We start from the raw sequence: 17,570 nt of genomic DNA on the forward strand, positions 1-17,570 counted from the left end.
AACAACAACAATAATAATAATAATAATAATAATAATAAAAGATGTATTTTTTTTCTGGCTGCTCTGAACAAAACGAACAACTTTCATCAATATTCTGAAAATTCTGATAAAGTATAATTACAAACATGTATATGTTTTTGACTGGTTATTCTGTGAGTGTTAGCATGTTAGCATCAGTTTGAGTGTAAATACAGCGCTGTTCTCAGGCCGCACCGGCAGATGGCGCTGCTGAGCCGGTAGTCTCTCTCTCACTCCTCCTCTCTGAGGCGCCGAAGCAGTGTGTGTTTTTGTGTAAATATGGCGGCGCACTATAGCTCCATCATGCGTCTCCGGACTCTGTGCAACCTTGGGAGGAAAACCTTGGATATCAGAAGCAGAACCGTTTTGGACCGGACCGGTGTGAGCCTGTACAGGACCCGAGCTGGAACCGCTCACCGCCGGGAAGAACCTGCCACCGACACGGACAGAGGTAGTGCTACAAGCCGGTACACCACCATGGCTGCGTCCCAAATGACTTCTTACTGGACATGTAGTGCACTATATAGAGTGATGTAGTAGCTAATGTCTAAAGTTTTTCCCCCCCACTAAATAATGAATCTAGAATTAGGTTTTACTGCTTCATGTTCAGGTGAATGTGGGGTTTTAGAGCAGAAGTATGATGGAGAAACATTGCTCTGTGCCCTGTGCCCTGTGTCCTGTGTAGTGCACATTATAAAGAAGTTTTACTCCAACATTTTCTAGAAACTTCTTCTCCCACCTGATTAGAAGCAAAAGGATGCTGGCAGGATTCAACTGTTCCTCAAACAGAAGGTTTAAAAGCTTAAAATATCAAGTAAAGTGAATGGTCTATGAATTCAGGGCCTATTTATTTCTTTAAAGAAATATTTCTAGAAACTGTAAGGTTGATGTAACTTCTTGTACTGCACTATAACAGGATGGAGGTATCCATTATTTAATCCTGCATCATGCAGAGCCTTTACAGGGGCGCCTCGAGTCTGTAACTCTTCTTTCATCCATCTTGTGTCTGTCTTGTTCTTCTCTCACCTGATTAGAAGCAAAAGGAGTTTTGAAGTTGTTCCTCAAACAAGAGGTTTAAAAGCTTAAAATGTCAAGTAAAGTGAATGATCTCTGAATTCACGGCCCATTTATTTCTTTAAAAAAATATTTCAGCCTACTTTCCATATAGTACATCAGTAACGTGTGTGTTTTAGACACAGGTTTCTTTACATTAGAGGTGTTGTGGTCTGAAATGTCTGTGATGTGATAAATTATTTTAAAGAAAAAAAAATCACGGCTTCACATTATCATGGTATGACGGCACCATTTGAAATCACGCAAGCTGTGGTGAAAATTAAAGGAAAATTTATTACATTTAACAAAAAAATATTTCTGAGAAAGCTATGTTTGAGAACAACTTCTAAAATCTCTTACTTTGTCAATTCTTATCTATAATGAACTATTGTGCCAATGTGCAGCGATGCTTTGCCAAGAATGTGTTTCATAGCGGTTGGGTCTGATAAAGTTACAAACATTCTTGGAGATGTGTGTACAACAATAGTGGATTACGCAACCGAAGGGTTTTCAGTGCCGTCCCGTCCCCTGTGCCGATAGATGGATGTTTCTGTAGTGTGATTAATGCCGAGTGCACACTACGCAACTTTCAAAAATCTCGATTTTCTCAACCTGCAATGAGCCCCGAGGCTTTGATATTTTCAAGCATGTTTGATTTATCTTATTTATTTCTCTCAGGCACAACATGTCCCTGAATCCAGTTTATCATTCATCCATTTATGAGGAGAGCGAGGGCAAAATGTAGGCACCATTATACAGCTTTTGTAAGAAATTATTTGGCATATCAGACTCAAATGGTTGTTAGGAACAGCAAAAATAAAAACAAGCAAACATGCTTTCTACCGGTGCACAGTATTTAAAAAAAGCTAATCTAACCTATATTTCCTCTTTACACATGTTCTCTTATTTCTCTGTTCTATTGTTTCTGTACAAAATAGTGACACATTTTGTCACTATGAGAGCTCTCGCATTTATTTTTGTGAGAAAGCGGGATTTGGGGATCAGGCATGCTTCAGAGGGGATTTCTCCAGGTGAAAGATTGCGTAGTGTGAAACGCTCATCTGCGAGCCATCGTGTAGTGTGAACAGAGATTCAAGTTGTGGTGTGTGAAAGGGATTCTGAGATTTTGAAAGTTAAGAGTCACAGCCAGACACAAAAAGAATGAGAACTACTGGAGTATAGATAGATAGATAGATAGATAGATGGGTAGACTGTAATAGATAGAATTAAATTTTAATTTGTATTTGGAAAAGTGGGTGGTGAGGTAACTGTCCCGATGATGCACTCTGACTAATCTTAAAACCGTGACACCGTAACATCTCTACTTGTAATCTAAGTCTAATGGCAGCTGCTGGCAGTTCATAAACATTTTCCTGAATTATTATTGAAAGGTATTTGTGTATCTGTATAATTTGTCCTTTCTGACTTGGGACTACTTTTTCTGAAGGACTTTTTTTGTGTTAACAACCTAGTTGCATGGAGATTACAAAACATTTATGAAAGTGTATAAATAGGGATTACTTTAACTCCAGTGTCAAAGTACATCTTTCTCATATGTCTGTATCATCTCACACTTAAAGAGTAAGTTTTGTAGTTTTGAATTTGCAGTATATAATCACATATTTGTAATTTTTTTTCACATATTTGTATTTTTTTTTAAGCACAGGGAAACATTGAAATTCTTGTCTGTGGTAGATGAAGATTAGGGTGAAATACACACTTTAATGATTACTTTCCCTACTGAATATTTATTATGGTTCATACAGGCAAGTGTGCGTTTGTGAGGAAATGCATCACCTAAAGCGTGACTGTGTTTATTCACCAGGCCAGTCTGACCTCCTCATGGAGTTTCCCGAGCCAAAGAATCTCCTACATTCAACTCTGTCTAGATCCCTGAGACAATCGAATATCTCTCGATATATCCAGTACAACTGCACAGACGGAGATATTAAGGTACAGGAAGAATAAACCCTTACAAGTGTATTCATTCATTTAAATTTATTATTAGCATCTATAAAGAACACAAATAGAAATTGATGAAAAATGACAGTTTTATGAGATTTCTCTTGCTGTTGTTGTGTTAGAGGGCGACAGTTACACTGTTCTGGCCTCAGAGGATCGAAGTAGAGGGATTCGGATCACGGAAACAGGAGGCGGAGCGACGCGCTGCAGCAGCTGCCTGCCATAGGCTGAAAGTGAGTAGAGGCCCCGCCCCTTTTTCCATTCTGAGAAAATATGATTTAAACATAGCAGTCATATGCGTATTGCGCTTAGTTGCTGTTGAGTCGAGGATAAAGCGACAGAATGAAAGGTGAGATTTACTATCGTGTTTATCATAAGACTGTACCATTTATGTATGATAAATAATAAATTCAGTAACTGCCTCACTTGTAAATTCCTTGCCAAAATCCTATCCATTTTTTTCATATCAGCATAAAAAACCGCCCAAGTGTGACAGCAGCAAAAAGAAGTAACCGTTGGAACTTTAGACTCCAGATATGTCTTGAATGATTCCTGAATCAAGCTGTGCTGTGTTCTGTGTGAACAGGAACTGGGAGTTCTGGGTGCTAGGAACCAGCTTCCCACACAGAGGTTAGCCCGGCAGGATGGGTTGCGCTCATCTGTCTGGGAGGATGCAGAGGAAGACCCGAGTGTGTGTAAAAACAGGGAGCTACGACGAACCATGAGCAACAGGATGAGAAGAGCTGCGGGAAACCTGGAGTAGGCTGTTGATTTATTTACCCTTAAACCATGATTTTGGCTTTTTCATTTCCGGCTCATTTAAGAATCATACGAGTGTTGATCTTTAGGCTTTTTAAACTTAAATTAGAATCTTGAGATTATTTACATGAATTTTTGAATTTTCTTAGCAGTTGGTTTATCCCACTTTTGTGTTAATGACATCGTGCAATTTAAATAGTGAATTTTTCTTGAATATTCAAGATATTGAACATTTCTTTGTTTTTAAATTTTTTCAAAATTCTAAAACTTTGTTTCATGTCTAGTTTTTGAAAAACAGTCCCCAGATTTTTTTTTATGTGGTCTCAGACTTTTGGACTCTGCTGTATGCTTGCTTTGAGTGTATTTATTGGCTATTGGGTGCAGAGTGGTGGAAGAGGATCCGAAGGTCTCAGAGGCGCTCGCCATCTTCTCAAAGCCGAAGGCGCTTTTGGCGAGGGTTATTCAAGTGGCCACAACGTCTAGTAGCGTCAACGTAAGTTACAGGAGCATGCTAAACAGGTCACATCTAGTCATTACATCAGAACAGTGAATTAAAGTCATGAATATCCTTATGTAACTGACAATACAGGCTGTTATGCAGGGAATAAAGCATATGGGAATGTGCTGTTTGTAGGAAAATAATCAACAGTGGGGTGGTGTGATACAGTACTGCATGACGCGGAGCTACTGAACTGGATAATTTTCCTATGACAGCACATACCAGAGCATTTTAATCCTTTTATACCACTCTCAAATATCAACCTGCAAACCTGAGCTGATGTTATAGAAAAGGAATCAACACCTTCAGACCAATCCGAATTGAGAATTCAACAACACTGTGGTGTTCACATAAGACAGTGTGCAATGTGACAATACAGTGATTATATCACGATAAATTGTCAAAGCACTCCTTTCTGAGTTATTGTGTGTAATTCTATACTGCTGACTGAGTGGGCATTAAAGTGTAATTTAATACCAGTCGTTTTAATTTCCCTCCCTTTACTTTTCTTTGTTTTTTGCGATCGATTTGCGACTGTTTTGCTGGCACTTTTGATGATCGTAATAGCCCACTCCTGCCTTTCAACTTCTAACCGTATTCATCTCTTTTAAAATGCATGTTTAAAACCCAGGTCACATGACCAGTCACTTTCATGTCCTTCCTCTCTTCCTCTCTTCCTCTGATGCTCCTCAGGAGCTGCTGCACTACAGGACAGTGGGAGGGAAGGTGAAGGAGTGTGAACTCTCTCTGCACTGGCCCGAGGAGATGAGCTTTACCGCCCACGGCCGCCGCAGACTAGAGGCTGAAACGCGAGCAGCAGCACTCGCCTGCCTCAGACTTAAGGTGTGTAGAATTACATTCATGTTAGATAACTGTTTTTAAAAAAAAAAAAAAAAAAAAAAAAAAAAAAAAAACTGCACAAATCTTATTTTGGCATTAATTCTTTTTAAATACCTGATGTCACATCTCTACAGCCTCTTTGCAACCTGCTAATCCACCACAGAAGGGAAAGACATGATGTAAAACTCTAACTTTCTTTATTGTGTTTAGAACTAGAGAAAAACAAAAGATAGTATGGAATGGTATAAGTGTATGTGCAGAAGAACCTTATTATTGGTCCAGTACCAGCTTTAATCTGTAGATTGATATCGTAATAAGTTGTTAATATGACCACTTTAGTAATCTGGTAAGATTAGTTTATTAGAGTGCATATAAACACACTCTTTAACAATTTATTAGATATATATTTAATGTATTATTAATTTTTTTGGGGAAAAAAAGACTCTTATTTTGCGCCTTCATGCTTCCATCAAGCTATAGTTTAAAAGGCAAAATTAGCTAACTATAAAATAAACTAGCCCAAAAGGCATGACCTAAGCTTGGCCTGACCTGGTTTTAAAGAGTATCTTTGTGAAAAACTTAATGCTGTGATGCTTTTAGGAGCTGGAGCTTCTGGATGAGCAGAATAATCCTCTCACACATGCCAAGTACAACCAGGAGGAGGTGAGGGAGGCAGGAGAGCGAGAGAGGAGGCCGTGCCGTGTGGAGATCCCTGACCACATGGAGCACAGGATTAGAGATTATTTAACGCAGGTCTGTATCTTTATATCTGAGCAAAGCGAGAACCTACCAAGAAACCAAGGAATCATTAGGATTCAAGCTGCTTTTGGGATGTTATTTTATAGAGCGATATGTGAATCTGTGTATACAAGTATGACAAATAATGACCTGGTTGAATAAGTGTGTAATGCAGGAATTTGTTAGGAATGAACAATTTATACTTAGTATTGGAAATCTGCAAGGAGAAAAGTAAAGAATGCCATGCTTGCCTTCAAAATTCCAAAAAATAGAGCCGCACGATAATGGCTCAAATGGTAATCATGATTATTTTGCTCAGTGTTGAGTGAAGGTGGAGGTGAAGCTCGTAATTTAAATATGCAGTCTGTAATGCTTAAATTTATCTGTCCCAAGCCAGAATACAGCTGCTAAGCTCCACCTGTTTCCTTACAAATTGCTGGTCAGTTAATTTGCCAGAGTCGACCAGTATCTTACGTCGGCTAATTTAGCTATCCTGACTAATAGTGCAGTTCATTGTTTAAATTAAAAGAAAATTCTGTTTTGTAGCCACTCAGCAAAAAATGTTTAGATATAAACATATTGATTAAATAAAAATAATGATTTCTGTTATTTATTAGTATCCAGTGGAGAAGGAGGTGCAGAAACTGTGGGAAGAGCGAGCAGACCAGAGGCAGTCTTCCTCCTTTAACGAGGATGATGAAATAGATGAAGATGATGAGGATCCTATGCTTGATGCAATCACTGGCAAGCCATACCGCGCTCTGAACCCCGAGGAGGCAGAGTTACTGAGTGACAGCCTTCTGAGGCAGTGGGAGAGGGCGGGGCCAGCCCGTGGGGCGGAGCTTCCTGTAGACTCTCATCGTGAACGTCTGGTGGAGGCAGTGGAGGCATCACGGGTGGTGGTGGTCGCTGGAGAGACGGGCTGCGGGAAGACAACGCGGATCCCACGCTTCCTGCTGGAGGGCCGTGTGAGGGGCGGAGTCGGTGCTCACTGCAACATCCTGGTCACACAGCCACGCAGGATCAGCGCGGTCTCAGTGGCCGGGCGCGTGGCCAGCGAGATGGGCCCCGCCCTCAGGCCCTGCGTCGGCTACCAGGTATAACAGATGAGAGTGTAGTTTGGGTTTATTTACATTATAAGAATTATGTGCTTAGTTTCCTGAACCTGATCCCAGATTTGGGATGTGGGTCAGATTCTTGTTTATGCCAATTCTGGAGTAATTAAAAATGATAAGAAGTTTATTTTCAACCTCTCTGCAGGTTCGTTTAGAGTCTCGGCCCCCAGAGGCCAGCGGTGGCTCGCTCCTCTTCCTCACCGTGGGCGTCCTGCTGAGGAAGCTGCAGTCGAACCCGTGGCTGCGTGGCGTGAGTCACGTGCTGGTGGACGAGGTGCACGAGCGAGACGTGAACACAGACGTGTTGCTGGCCCTGCTGCGTCGCGCCCTTACCTGCAATCCTGAGCTGCGTGTGGTGCTCATGAGTGCCAGCGGAGACACGCAACGTCTTGCCTCCTACTTTGACGAGTGTCCTGTAGTGCACATCCCCGGCTTCATGCACCCTGTGAGACAGAGGTACCTGGAGGAGGTGCTGAGGGAGATGGGGAGACCAGTGGAGAAGGCGAACACCCAGGTGAGGAAAAGACACAGCTAGAAGTAACGAAAGAAGCAGGGTGAGTAAGACGTACAGGTAAGGAAAGGAGCAGTGGTGATAGATAAACAGTTATGAAGGAAAAAAGGTAAGAAAGAGGAGTGGAGAGACAGATATAAATGTGAGAAAAGGGAAATATGTGATACAGGTGAGAAAAATGACAGTTAGACAGATGCAAGTACATGTGAGAAAATGGGGAAAAGGTGAGAGAGCTATGCAGGTGAGAAAAGGGAAATAAAGGGAAAAGGGAAAATGAAAGGAAGTAAGACATATGCAGGTGTGGAAATGGATAGTGAGACAGATATGCAGACAATGCAAAGAAGTGAGACAGATATACAGGTGAGAAAATGGAGAGTGAGACAGATATACAGGTAAGAAAAGGGACAGTTAGAGATATACGGGTGAGAAAAGGGAGAGTGAGACAGATATACAGGTGAGAAAAGGGAGAGTGAGACATATATACGGGTGAGAAAAGGGAGAGTGAGACATATATACGGGTGAGAAAAGGGAGAGTGAGACATATATGGGTGAGAAAAGGGAGAGTTAGACAGATATCCAGGTGAGAAAAGGGACAGTTAGACAGATACTGTATACGGATGAGAAAAGGGACAATGAGACAGATAGACAGGTGAGAAAAGGGGCAGTGAGACAGATAGACAGGTGAAAATTGCAGCAGAATAAATGCTAACAGGTTTTTCGCTGTTTATGCATTAAAAAGGAGAAGGATGATCCGACCCCTGACCTTGATTTAGTGGCCGATGTGATTGATCACATTCACACTCATGGAGAGCCAGGTAAACAAAACACACACTTCTTCATTCTGTCTCTTTTGTAAAACATCTGTTTTACATTACAACCATGTGTTTTTTCTGATTCCTGCCCCACCTTGTGTCTTCTTTCTTTCTATTTCTGGGCAGGTGCGGTGCTGTGTTTTCTGCCTGGCTGGCAGGACATTAAAGCCGTGCAGCAGAAGCTAGAGGAGAAACGGGCCTTCCAAATGGGCTCACAGCTCATCCTGCCATGTAAAAAAAAAAAAAAAAAAAAAAAAAACACTGTTTATTTCTCTCTAACGTCATATAAAATCTATGCAGTCTGCGATACAGCACAGGTTAATACTTTCTTAAACCTTAAACATATACAGTCAAGTGCAAAAGTTTGCATCCCCATGGTTTCTGGGTGAAAAGAGGTAAAGGTACCTTTATGTTATGATTTATGTACAAAAATAAAGGTCCAAGCTGTTTAATCCTGGAAAAAAGACAACAAGGACAGTGAATTAGACAGGATCTGAAGGCACACTAAAGAAACACTGAACCAGTATTTACTGTATTGTGTAGCTATAAAAACCTCAGATTAACCTGATCCTAACAGAATCAGTCTAAAGAAAATTTAATTTAAAGAACGGGCATATTTCAGTCACTGATGCCTTATAACATTCAAATAAACCAACCCTCCTGTCTGTTCTCCCTTTTTTCCCCCTCTCAGTGCACTCCAGCATGTCTGTAGCAGATCAGCAGGTTGTGTTTAAGCGCCCCCCAGAGGGCCAGCGCAAAATTGTCCTGGCAACCAACATCGCAGAGACGTCCATCACCATCGATGACATAGTGCATGTTGTGGACCTCGGCACTCAAAAAGAGCAGAGCTACGATCCCAGAACCAAGGTGAGAGCAGTGATAGAAAGAGGAGAATAAGCAACTCATGGCTTAAATATTCATGATTCAAGCACAGCCAGTAAACAGATATCTGTATTAGAATTTGGACAGAGTGATGGAAAATGCTTGTTAAAGAAATGCTTCAGCTAAAAATATTAACATCGCACAATGCTGATCCGGCCCTATTTCAGTCATTTCATTTCATTAACTTTCACAATTTCTTTTTTTCTGCCATTTTGTACCCAAAGTAGACTGCTGAACTAATCTTGAAATTCCCTCTGCACAGGTCTCGTGTTTGGATACAGTCTGGATCTCTCGCTCAAATGTCATTCAGCGACGAGGGAGGGCTGGTCGATGCCAACCTGGCCACGCCTATCATTTGTTTCCCCGAAAACAACTAGATGCCATGACCACGTTTCCCATCCCGGAGATTCTGCGCACCCCCTTGGAGAGCCTGGTGGTTCAGGCTAAGATCCACAGTCCTCAGAGTAAGGTATGTGCTGTGGGCTGAACCAAAAACCTCTGGGGGTGGGGGCTTGTCCGAGGAGATGAGTTGTATGTATGTATGTATGTATATATGTATTTATTTATTTATAGTTTTAGATTTGCTAATACCTTACGCTGACTCAAATTTCTCTCTGCGCTTATATATAGCATTTTATTTTTTGTTTTATTTTGTCATATTATAGGCTGTAGACTTCCTGTCCCAGGTGATGGACTCTCCAGAACAAGGAGCAGTGAGAGAAGCTGTGAGGACGCTGCAGGATATCGGTCAGGATGCACAACAGTGCTGTGACATGTTATTCTGAATATTAATCCATGTTCAAGTTGGATGACTTTCACATCTTTCTCTCCTTCTGTCTCTGTAGGTGTGTTAGACATCTCGGAGTGTCTGACTCCGCTGGGAGAGCGTGTGGCATGTATGTCATGTGACCCACGCTTGGGGAAGCTCCTGGTTCTCTCCTCTCTTTTCCACTGTGTCCTGCCCATGCTGTCTGTGGCAGCCTGTCTGACCCGAGACCCGTTTCACAACAGCCTGCAAAACCGCTCCACAGTCAACAAGGTCTCATACACACATTCATATGTCTTCCCATGTATGCTTTTTTTCAACCTTTATGTTCTGTTTGGGTCAAAGTGACAACATTGCACGTATACCTTTATATTGCTTTTACCAACATAAAACTTTGTTGGCTTAGTTTCTGTAATGAACCTTGCAAACATTTTTAAAACAGTTGTATAAATATCAAAATGGGCTGAATCCATTTGGATACGGAACATCAGGATTAAATTACAGCTACACTATACTTATTATAGCTAAAACATAATCTGTTTATCAATAATTCTGTCTTTCTCTCTCGGCAGTCTAAAGAGGCTCTGAGTGGCACCAGCTACAGTGATTATCTGGTGTTCAGTAGAGCAGTACAGGGTTGGCGAGAGCTGCAGGACAGACACAGACGGCAGGAGTATTTGGACTCACACAGTCTTTCAGCAGCCAGTCTGCGTTTTATACACGGCAAGCCACTTTCATTCAGCCCAAACACATCTCGCTGTACTGTAGGGCACAGGTTCCAACCTTGTTCCTGGAGAAGCCCCAGCACATTTTAGCATTTTTCTCTGCTCCCTACACATCTGGTTCAACTAATCAGCACCTGGTTTAACAATGTCCTGGACAGGGGGTTCTCCAGGATCAGGGTTGGGAACCTGTGGTGTAGGGGGTTCAAAATAAAAAGCCCCTTTTTTTCCATTGCTTTACGTAAAGGGTAGACAATTAATCGTCTTTGAGATGTGATAATGATTGTTTTCCTCTCTACTTAACTAAACATATTCATCTGTGAGCTTAACCAAGGTTTACTAATTGTCAAAAGTTAGCTATCGGTGTCTGTTGACTCCAGTGCTTCAAATAACAATCCTATCCAGATATTTATCTAATCTAATATAATTGAGTTATATTAATACATTTAAAGGAATATAAGCTTACAATAAACAGTTTTTACATATAAAAACAAATAACTGCCCCCACTTCAGTGACTTTTATTGTGTGTCATTAGTTACGCTAATTATTTTAGGTACAAGATGCATTTTTAATCATGATTAATACTAAGCAATATTATTCTACAAAATATTTTTGTATTTTATTTGATATTACTTTATATTGGCACAAGAACAAAAGATGTAGAACAAAATGTAATCTAGATTTTGTTAATTGTCATTAAATCACCCTTTTTGACTTTCCTATATTGTGATTATATTTCACATCTTCATATCCGGTCGTGTCATGTTAATATTATAGTTGTGTTTGGATTGCTCTCTCTCTGTGTGTGTGTGTGTGTGTGTGTGTGTGTGTGTGTGTGTGTGTGTGTGTGTGTGTGTGTGTACACGCATGTGTGTACAGGTTTAACTCAGCAGTTCAGTGAGAATCTGGCGGAGGCGGAGCTAGTCACACACCCTGCCGAGTGTCTCCGCCCTTCATCACTGCTCAATCAGCACAGCAATCAGGAGGAGCTTCTTAAAGCTGTGCTGCTGGCAGGGTTTTACCCCAACCTCATCCAGGTATCTATTATATACACACACACACACACACACACACACACACACACACACACACATATACACACATATACATCACATGTAGCTGGCAGGGGTTTACACCAAGCCACACAGTGGAAAAAAAAATTATTCTAATGTTAAATAAAATGTGAAATAAAATGTAATCCACTTTTGAGTATTTAAGCTCTCATGCTTTACATTTAGTTCTCCTAAGTCTATGAAAACACACTTCTTAAGATTTTAGACTTATGTTGCATTGTGATGGAGGAAAATGACTATGAATTTAAAAAATGTGCATTATGGCTTTTTTTTTTTTTTTTTTTTTTTTTTTTTAAAAAGACATTTATAAATTTACAAAAGACAGTTAATACAAAGCCATTACATTAGTGCCATAATGTAGTGAGCATAAGTAGTTAATGGAAAGCCGTTTAGGATTCAGGGGTGTGGGTCTGTGGCAGTACATTATACTGATATGTTAATACTTTTGAATATTAAGATTTAAGTAATTTGCATACAGTTTTAAAAGAAATTGACAACAGACCATCAGATGCTATTAACAGATGGGCAAGAAAATGAAATGAAAGAAAATTAGCCCTATAATAAACAGTGTGTGTATGTGTGTGTATGTGTGTGTGTGTGTGTGTGTGTGTGTGTGTGTGTGCCTGTTTTTTTGTTCATTAATGAAGCCTCACCGAGTGACATCACCACAGTGTGATTAGATTACACTAAAGCTGCTGTATTCAGTTTGAGGTCTGAATGCTGAGCCAGATTCTTATCCTCAATCATGTTATTTTCAGGTGAAGAGAGGCGTTGTAAGCAAAGGGGGCAGGTTTCGTCCCAACGACCTGTGTTACCGCACTCAGACTGGGCCTGTGTTACTCCACCGCTCCTCCGTCAACAGGTAACCAAGTAACCCCGTTAACACTCCGCACTAACTCTCTACATGTTAGTTGGTTATATTTTAGCCAAATAGTTATAAAAAGACATGGAGTGTGTGAAAGTGCTATATAAAAACAATTCATTATAATAAGTGTTTAATACAGAAGACTGTGAAAGTATCCCATAAAGACAGAATGTGTGTGTGTGTGTGTGTGTGTGTGTGTGTGTGTGTGTGTGTGTGTGTTTTATTCAGGGCCGAGCGAAAGCTTCCTAGTCGCTGGCTCACTTTCTTCTCTGCAGTTAAATCGAACGGTAGCGTCTTCATCAGAGACTCATCTGCAGTCCATCCTCTGGCCCTCCTGCTCCTCACTGACTGCAACCTGATTGAGCGTGGTAAAATAACACACACACACACACACACACACACACTCAAGATAAGGAGAGATGCATACATGCAGAGAGAGAGAGAGAAATACACAGGCACAGAGAGAGATAGAGACACATACAGAGGGAAAAAGAGAGAGATGCACACAGACAGAAAACAAGAGATGTGCACACAGGCACAGAGAGAGAGAGAGAAAGAGAGAGAGATGCACAGAGAGAGAGAGAGAGAGAGAGAGAGAGATGCACAGAGAGAGAGAGAGAGAGAGAGAGAGAGATGCACAGAGAGAGAGAGAGAGAGAGAGAGAGAGAGAGAGATATGCACACAGGCACAGAGAGGCAGAGAGAGAGAATGAAACACACAGATGGAGAGAGAGACACACGTATACCTGTTTAACCCTGTCCCCCCTCTCTCTCGCAGCGTATGGCGATCAGGTGGAGGTGACCATGCCGGGCCGTTCTCTCATACGATGGGAGCTCTCAGCTCAGAGCTGGGAGCTGCTGTGGGCGTTGCGCACCTCTCTGCAGGCTATGCTTCACCGTAACCTCCGACCTTTAACCTCTGACTGTAGTGTCGAAGAGAGCAGTACTCAAGACGGCCAACTCATCTCTTTATTAGTGGACCTTCTGAACAGCACAGAGCCGGATGCTAACACTGCAGACAGTGATACAGAATGATGAAGCTCTTTTTTCAGCCTCATTGTATGAAACCCGCGCTTTCTGTGAATCACCCTGCCTCATATTAAAAAAAAAATATATATATATATATATATATATATATATATATATATATATAAAAAATATGTATGTATTTAATAGGTACTGGATATCCAGACATGTCCATAGCTACGCTGATGTCTCAGTGGTGACTACTGATCTCTGAACAAACCCCATGACACGTGTAAAGGGAAATGTGTTCATAACTTTACAGCACTGCAGAGACGATGGCATTTTAATGACCTGGATAAATGAATTTTGACATCCACTTAATCAACATCTTTGTAAAGCATAAAAGTAGATTTTATGGAGTGTCTGATTTTCATCTGTATGTAAAATAAAATACACGCTATTCTTTATTTAATGAACCGACATTAAGAAAGACTAAAATATTTGCATTGAGGTTATTTGAGAGTATGAGCTTTATTTATTGTTAGCAGACAGGTGTGTTGGCTCTGTGAAAGTTTTTTATGTACTTGCCACTGAAAGAAGCAAATTTTTCTTTTTTTTTTTTTAAACTACATTTCTTCCTGGTTGAAGAGTGTTCATTACCATACTGAAAGTGAGTTAATTTATTACATTTATTTGATTATAATTAATGCTAAAATATAACAAGTGTCGAACAGTAAAACATTATGGCGGTGCATTTTCTTACTGACTGTCGGGGATAGAGACTGAGGGCTGTATTCAGAGTCGAGGATTTGAGGTTTCAATACAGACATTGCACACATTAGTATACAGACTTCAGACATAATTATGGGCTCGATTGCTATTCGGAAGTTGTGCGAGATTTGCACATGCATGTGAAGTTTGAGTATTACAGAGGCGTGTCTGACCCTGAATTCAAGAAAAATCTGCCAACCTGGTAATTTCCATACTCAGAATACGGAGTCCAGAAAATCAACTGAAGCAACAGGACTCTGAATGTACACAAATATTGACTTAACTTTTGGACTTTAGTCACCAACTCAGAATACAGTCCCAGAAACTATGTCCATAGGAAATACTAATAAGAATATTATTTTTTTCATGATTTCTCATGTTTATGCCAGTGTGGCTGATCAGGGAAACTCTTTGATGAAGCGGAGGTGGAAACTCTTCAGCCTCTGCAGCACGTCCTTCATGGTCTCCTCTTGAGTTGCCAGGGAAATCCTTTAGAAAACAGTACATGCACTTGTTCAGTTAAGAGACCATAAAAGGCTGAGTGCTCAGGTAGTTCATAAAAACTGAGCACAGATTGTCAAGGTCAAAAGAAACACCACGGGTAATTTAGCACGGTAATGTCTAACCAAGATATAGCCTGTTCATTTGATCTTTATCTTAATCTAGTAGATTTGAAAATCTGCAGCCACGCAGGCCCTCTCCAGATAAGATTAAACATCCCTGTTTTTAGTGTATTTAAAAAAAAATTACACCACTGCTGACATTATATAGGCTCCCTGGATAATAAATTATCCATAGCCACCAATAGCAGCTTATAAGCACTTACTTCTGCATTAAGATAATTAGAAATATATATATATATATATATATATATATATATATATATATATATATATATATATATATATATAAATCGGAGTGAAGGCATTAAGAACACCTGATGTGGTAGGTTCCCTTTTTTTGTCCGTGCACACATCCAGCTCCCACACACAAGCCTTCATCCTCCAGCAAAAGCAAACAGTACAGCAAGTCTGGCTCCAGCTGCTTCTCCTATACACATAAATACTGCAGTTCATATACTGAGGGTGGAGCAGTATAATAACCAAATGGCGATGGCTAATTACATAGCAAGGTGATCACTTTATACTTTACTAGTCACAATGTACCATAAAGTGTCTGTCGTGCAACTCGAAATCCTACAACATCATAACTCCTATCACAATATTCCACAAATCAATGTTCAACATAAAGTCACATCATCCGAATTTCCTGAAGATCCCGGGAAGAAGAAAAGTACTTTTTCTCAATCCTTTTTCTTTATTTTCAATGATATTGTGATATTCATTAATGAGATCAGTTTGAAAGTATAACACTATTCCCCAAATTATACACTGAAAGTAAGTTAGTAATTAAAAAAAAAACATTTTAACTGAATAATAATTAGAAAGTCCTTTATGTTGTCGTGCCATTAGCATAGATGCTAGTTTGCCACCTTTTATATAATTCTGTTATATAATCTTGTAATAATCTTGTTTCTTTCCACCCTGGTAATCATTTAAGAACAAGATGCAGCCTGTCAGCAAATTAACATTATAAAAAATGAGATTGTAGCCTGAACATTTTTGAATGGTTAAATGCATGGAATCACCCAAATGTCCCTCTAACAGAGCATCTGGTTCAAAGTGGTACAAAGAAGCAAGTTATAAACTAAATTACAGCAAGTTTTTAACAAAGTTTAAATCCAGATCTGGTTTTAATATATGTACTGTAAGACGCTACCAGAAATACAGTATGTTCTGTTAGCTAATGGTATATGATAGGTTGAGTGCAATTAGTGTTGCTATTGACTTTAGCATATTTGGTTGACTAACCTTGGCATGTTTTATTGCAGACTGGGACAAATGTAGACGTGGGAAGGCAAAAATTCCTCCATTCACTGGCTGACAGCTGATTCCAGGTAGGCCACTGAGAAGCTCCAGGGTCTTCTGGGCATTATTCTTTATTGTGCTCTTAATTGACTGAACCTCCTGGAAAGTCAAGTTTTAAGTAAGAAGAATACATTTGAAAATGTTTGAAAGAAAAAGATTTTAAAAAATGTCTAGTGAAACAAAATTATTGCATTATAACACATCGCACTTGAGTGTAGAGCTCATACGAAGGCTGTGTGGGTTGTGGAGGGTCAACCATCACATCCACAGTGATTTGTCCAGACAACGATGCACACCCATTCATGGAGATGAATCTGTAGATGTACGGAATCACTAAAGGGTCAAGGTTCACCAACTCCAAATAGCCTCCACGCAGACCACACCTGACCACATAAGGGGTTTTGCAGAAGATCAGTTGTCAGTTGCTGATTTTTTTTTTATCCTCAGACATATACATTATTACACGTCCCTTACCAAAGATACTGAACTCAATAGATTTAGACACTAAGTGGGTTTAAATGTGAATCGAATGTATTTCGGTAATGTAATAATACACTTTTTTTCCAGGTTTAATCCAGTTTATACCGCTGCTGAATTCGTGATTGATTAGGAGATCTGACAGTAGTGCAGATACAAATCACAGGTTTAATATATTAATGCACTCATTCTAATATGCTATTGTTTCTATAGTAACAACTCATTCAAAGGGACTAGTATAGTTGTATAATGGATGCTCCACATAATCTAACTTTCAGACATATAATCAACTTTAGGACTTTCAGACCTTTTTATATACCTTTTTATATCCAAAGTAGGAGTTGCATTTGCATAACTATTCAATTGTACTAGTCGAACATTAATTAATTTTTTCTTAAATCCCATTACTTTGGAGTTAATACAAATTATTAATGAGATAATATGAATGAGTTATAGTTTCAAGAATTAGGAATACAGTATACAATAAGTATGAACTCATAAATCCTCTCTGAGTTCAAGAAAATACAAGAAAATGAATTATTTCTTTTATATTCAGTACATGGCCAAAAGTATTCGGACACCTGACCATCATACCCATATGTGGTTCTTTCCCAAACTGTTGCCACAAAGTTTAAAGCACGTAGTTGTAGAGAATGTCTTTGTATGCTGTAGCATTGCAATTTCCCTTCACTGGAACTGAAGGTCCCAAACCTGTTCCACCATAACAATGCCCCTGTCCACAAAACAAGCTCCATAAAGACATGATTTGTTAAGGTTGGAGTGGAAGAACTCGAGTGTCGTGCACAGAGTCCT

The 17,570-nt window shown here is 39.9% G+C and overlaps 2 protein-coding genes across 2 annotated transcripts in view; one reads left to right on the top strand and one right to left on the bottom strand.

Moving 5' to 3' along the window:
- The first annotated feature begins 249 nt into the window (after positions 1 to 249).
- Positions 250 to 13,650, top strand: dhx30 (DEAH (Asp-Glu-Ala-His) box helicase 30). Its single transcript, XM_034303652.2, has 20 exons — positions 250 to 469; positions 2,897 to 3,024; positions 3,156 to 3,266; positions 3,620 to 3,792; positions 4,177 to 4,285; positions 4,985 to 5,134; positions 5,732 to 5,884; positions 6,487 to 6,966; positions 7,130 to 7,498; positions 8,235 to 8,310; positions 8,434 to 8,538; positions 8,999 to 9,174; positions 9,452 to 9,658; positions 9,855 to 9,936; positions 10,035 to 10,228; positions 10,528 to 10,678; positions 11,558 to 11,715; positions 12,510 to 12,613; positions 12,845 to 12,984; positions 13,394 to 13,650. Exons 1-20 carry the CDS (start codon positions 298 to 300, stop codon positions 13,648 to 13,650), a joined length of 3,495 nt encoding a protein of 1,164 aa, XP_034159543.2. The 5' UTR covers positions 250 to 297.
- A 596-nt stretch (positions 13,651 to 14,246) lies between these two features.
- Positions 14,247 to 17,570, bottom strand: part of LOC113547256 (alanine aminotransferase 2) — a 9,570-nt gene continuing 6,246 nt past the window's right edge. The window contains exons 8-11 of the mRNA XM_026947504.3: positions 16,489 to 16,663; positions 16,224 to 16,379; positions 15,290 to 15,402; positions 14,247 to 14,841 (exon numbers count right to left, since the gene is read on the bottom strand). Of these exons, the coding sequence (XP_026803305.2) occupies positions 14,751 to 14,841; positions 15,290 to 15,402; positions 16,224 to 16,379; positions 16,489 to 16,663 (535 nt within the window). The 3' untranslated portion in view covers positions 14,247 to 14,750. The remainder of the gene's footprint in view (positions 14,842 to 15,289; positions 15,403 to 16,223; positions 16,380 to 16,488; positions 16,664 to 17,570) is intronic.

This window comes from Pangasianodon hypophthalmus, chromosome 4 (genome assembly GCF_027358585.1).
Source record: "Pangasianodon hypophthalmus isolate fPanHyp1 chromosome 4, fPanHyp1.pri, whole genome shotgun sequence".
Taxonomy (NCBI): domain Eukaryota; kingdom Metazoa; phylum Chordata; class Actinopteri; order Siluriformes; family Pangasiidae; genus Pangasianodon; species Pangasianodon hypophthalmus.

Excerpts from the sequence above, each read along its gene's own strand:
- dhx30 (XM_034303652.2), top strand. The coding sequence starts at position 298 with ATGGCGGCGCACTATAGCTCCATCATGCGTCTCCGGACTCTGTGCAAC. Across the intron at positions 3,793-4,176 it reads AGAGCTGCGGGAAACCTGGA|AGTGGTGGAAGAGGATCCGA; the intron begins GTAGGCTGTTGA and ends TATTGGGTGCAG. Across the intron at positions 8,311-8,433 it reads TCACACTCATGGAGAGCCAG|GTGCGGTGCTGTGTTTTCTG; the intron begins GTAAACAAAACA and ends ATTTCTGGGCAG.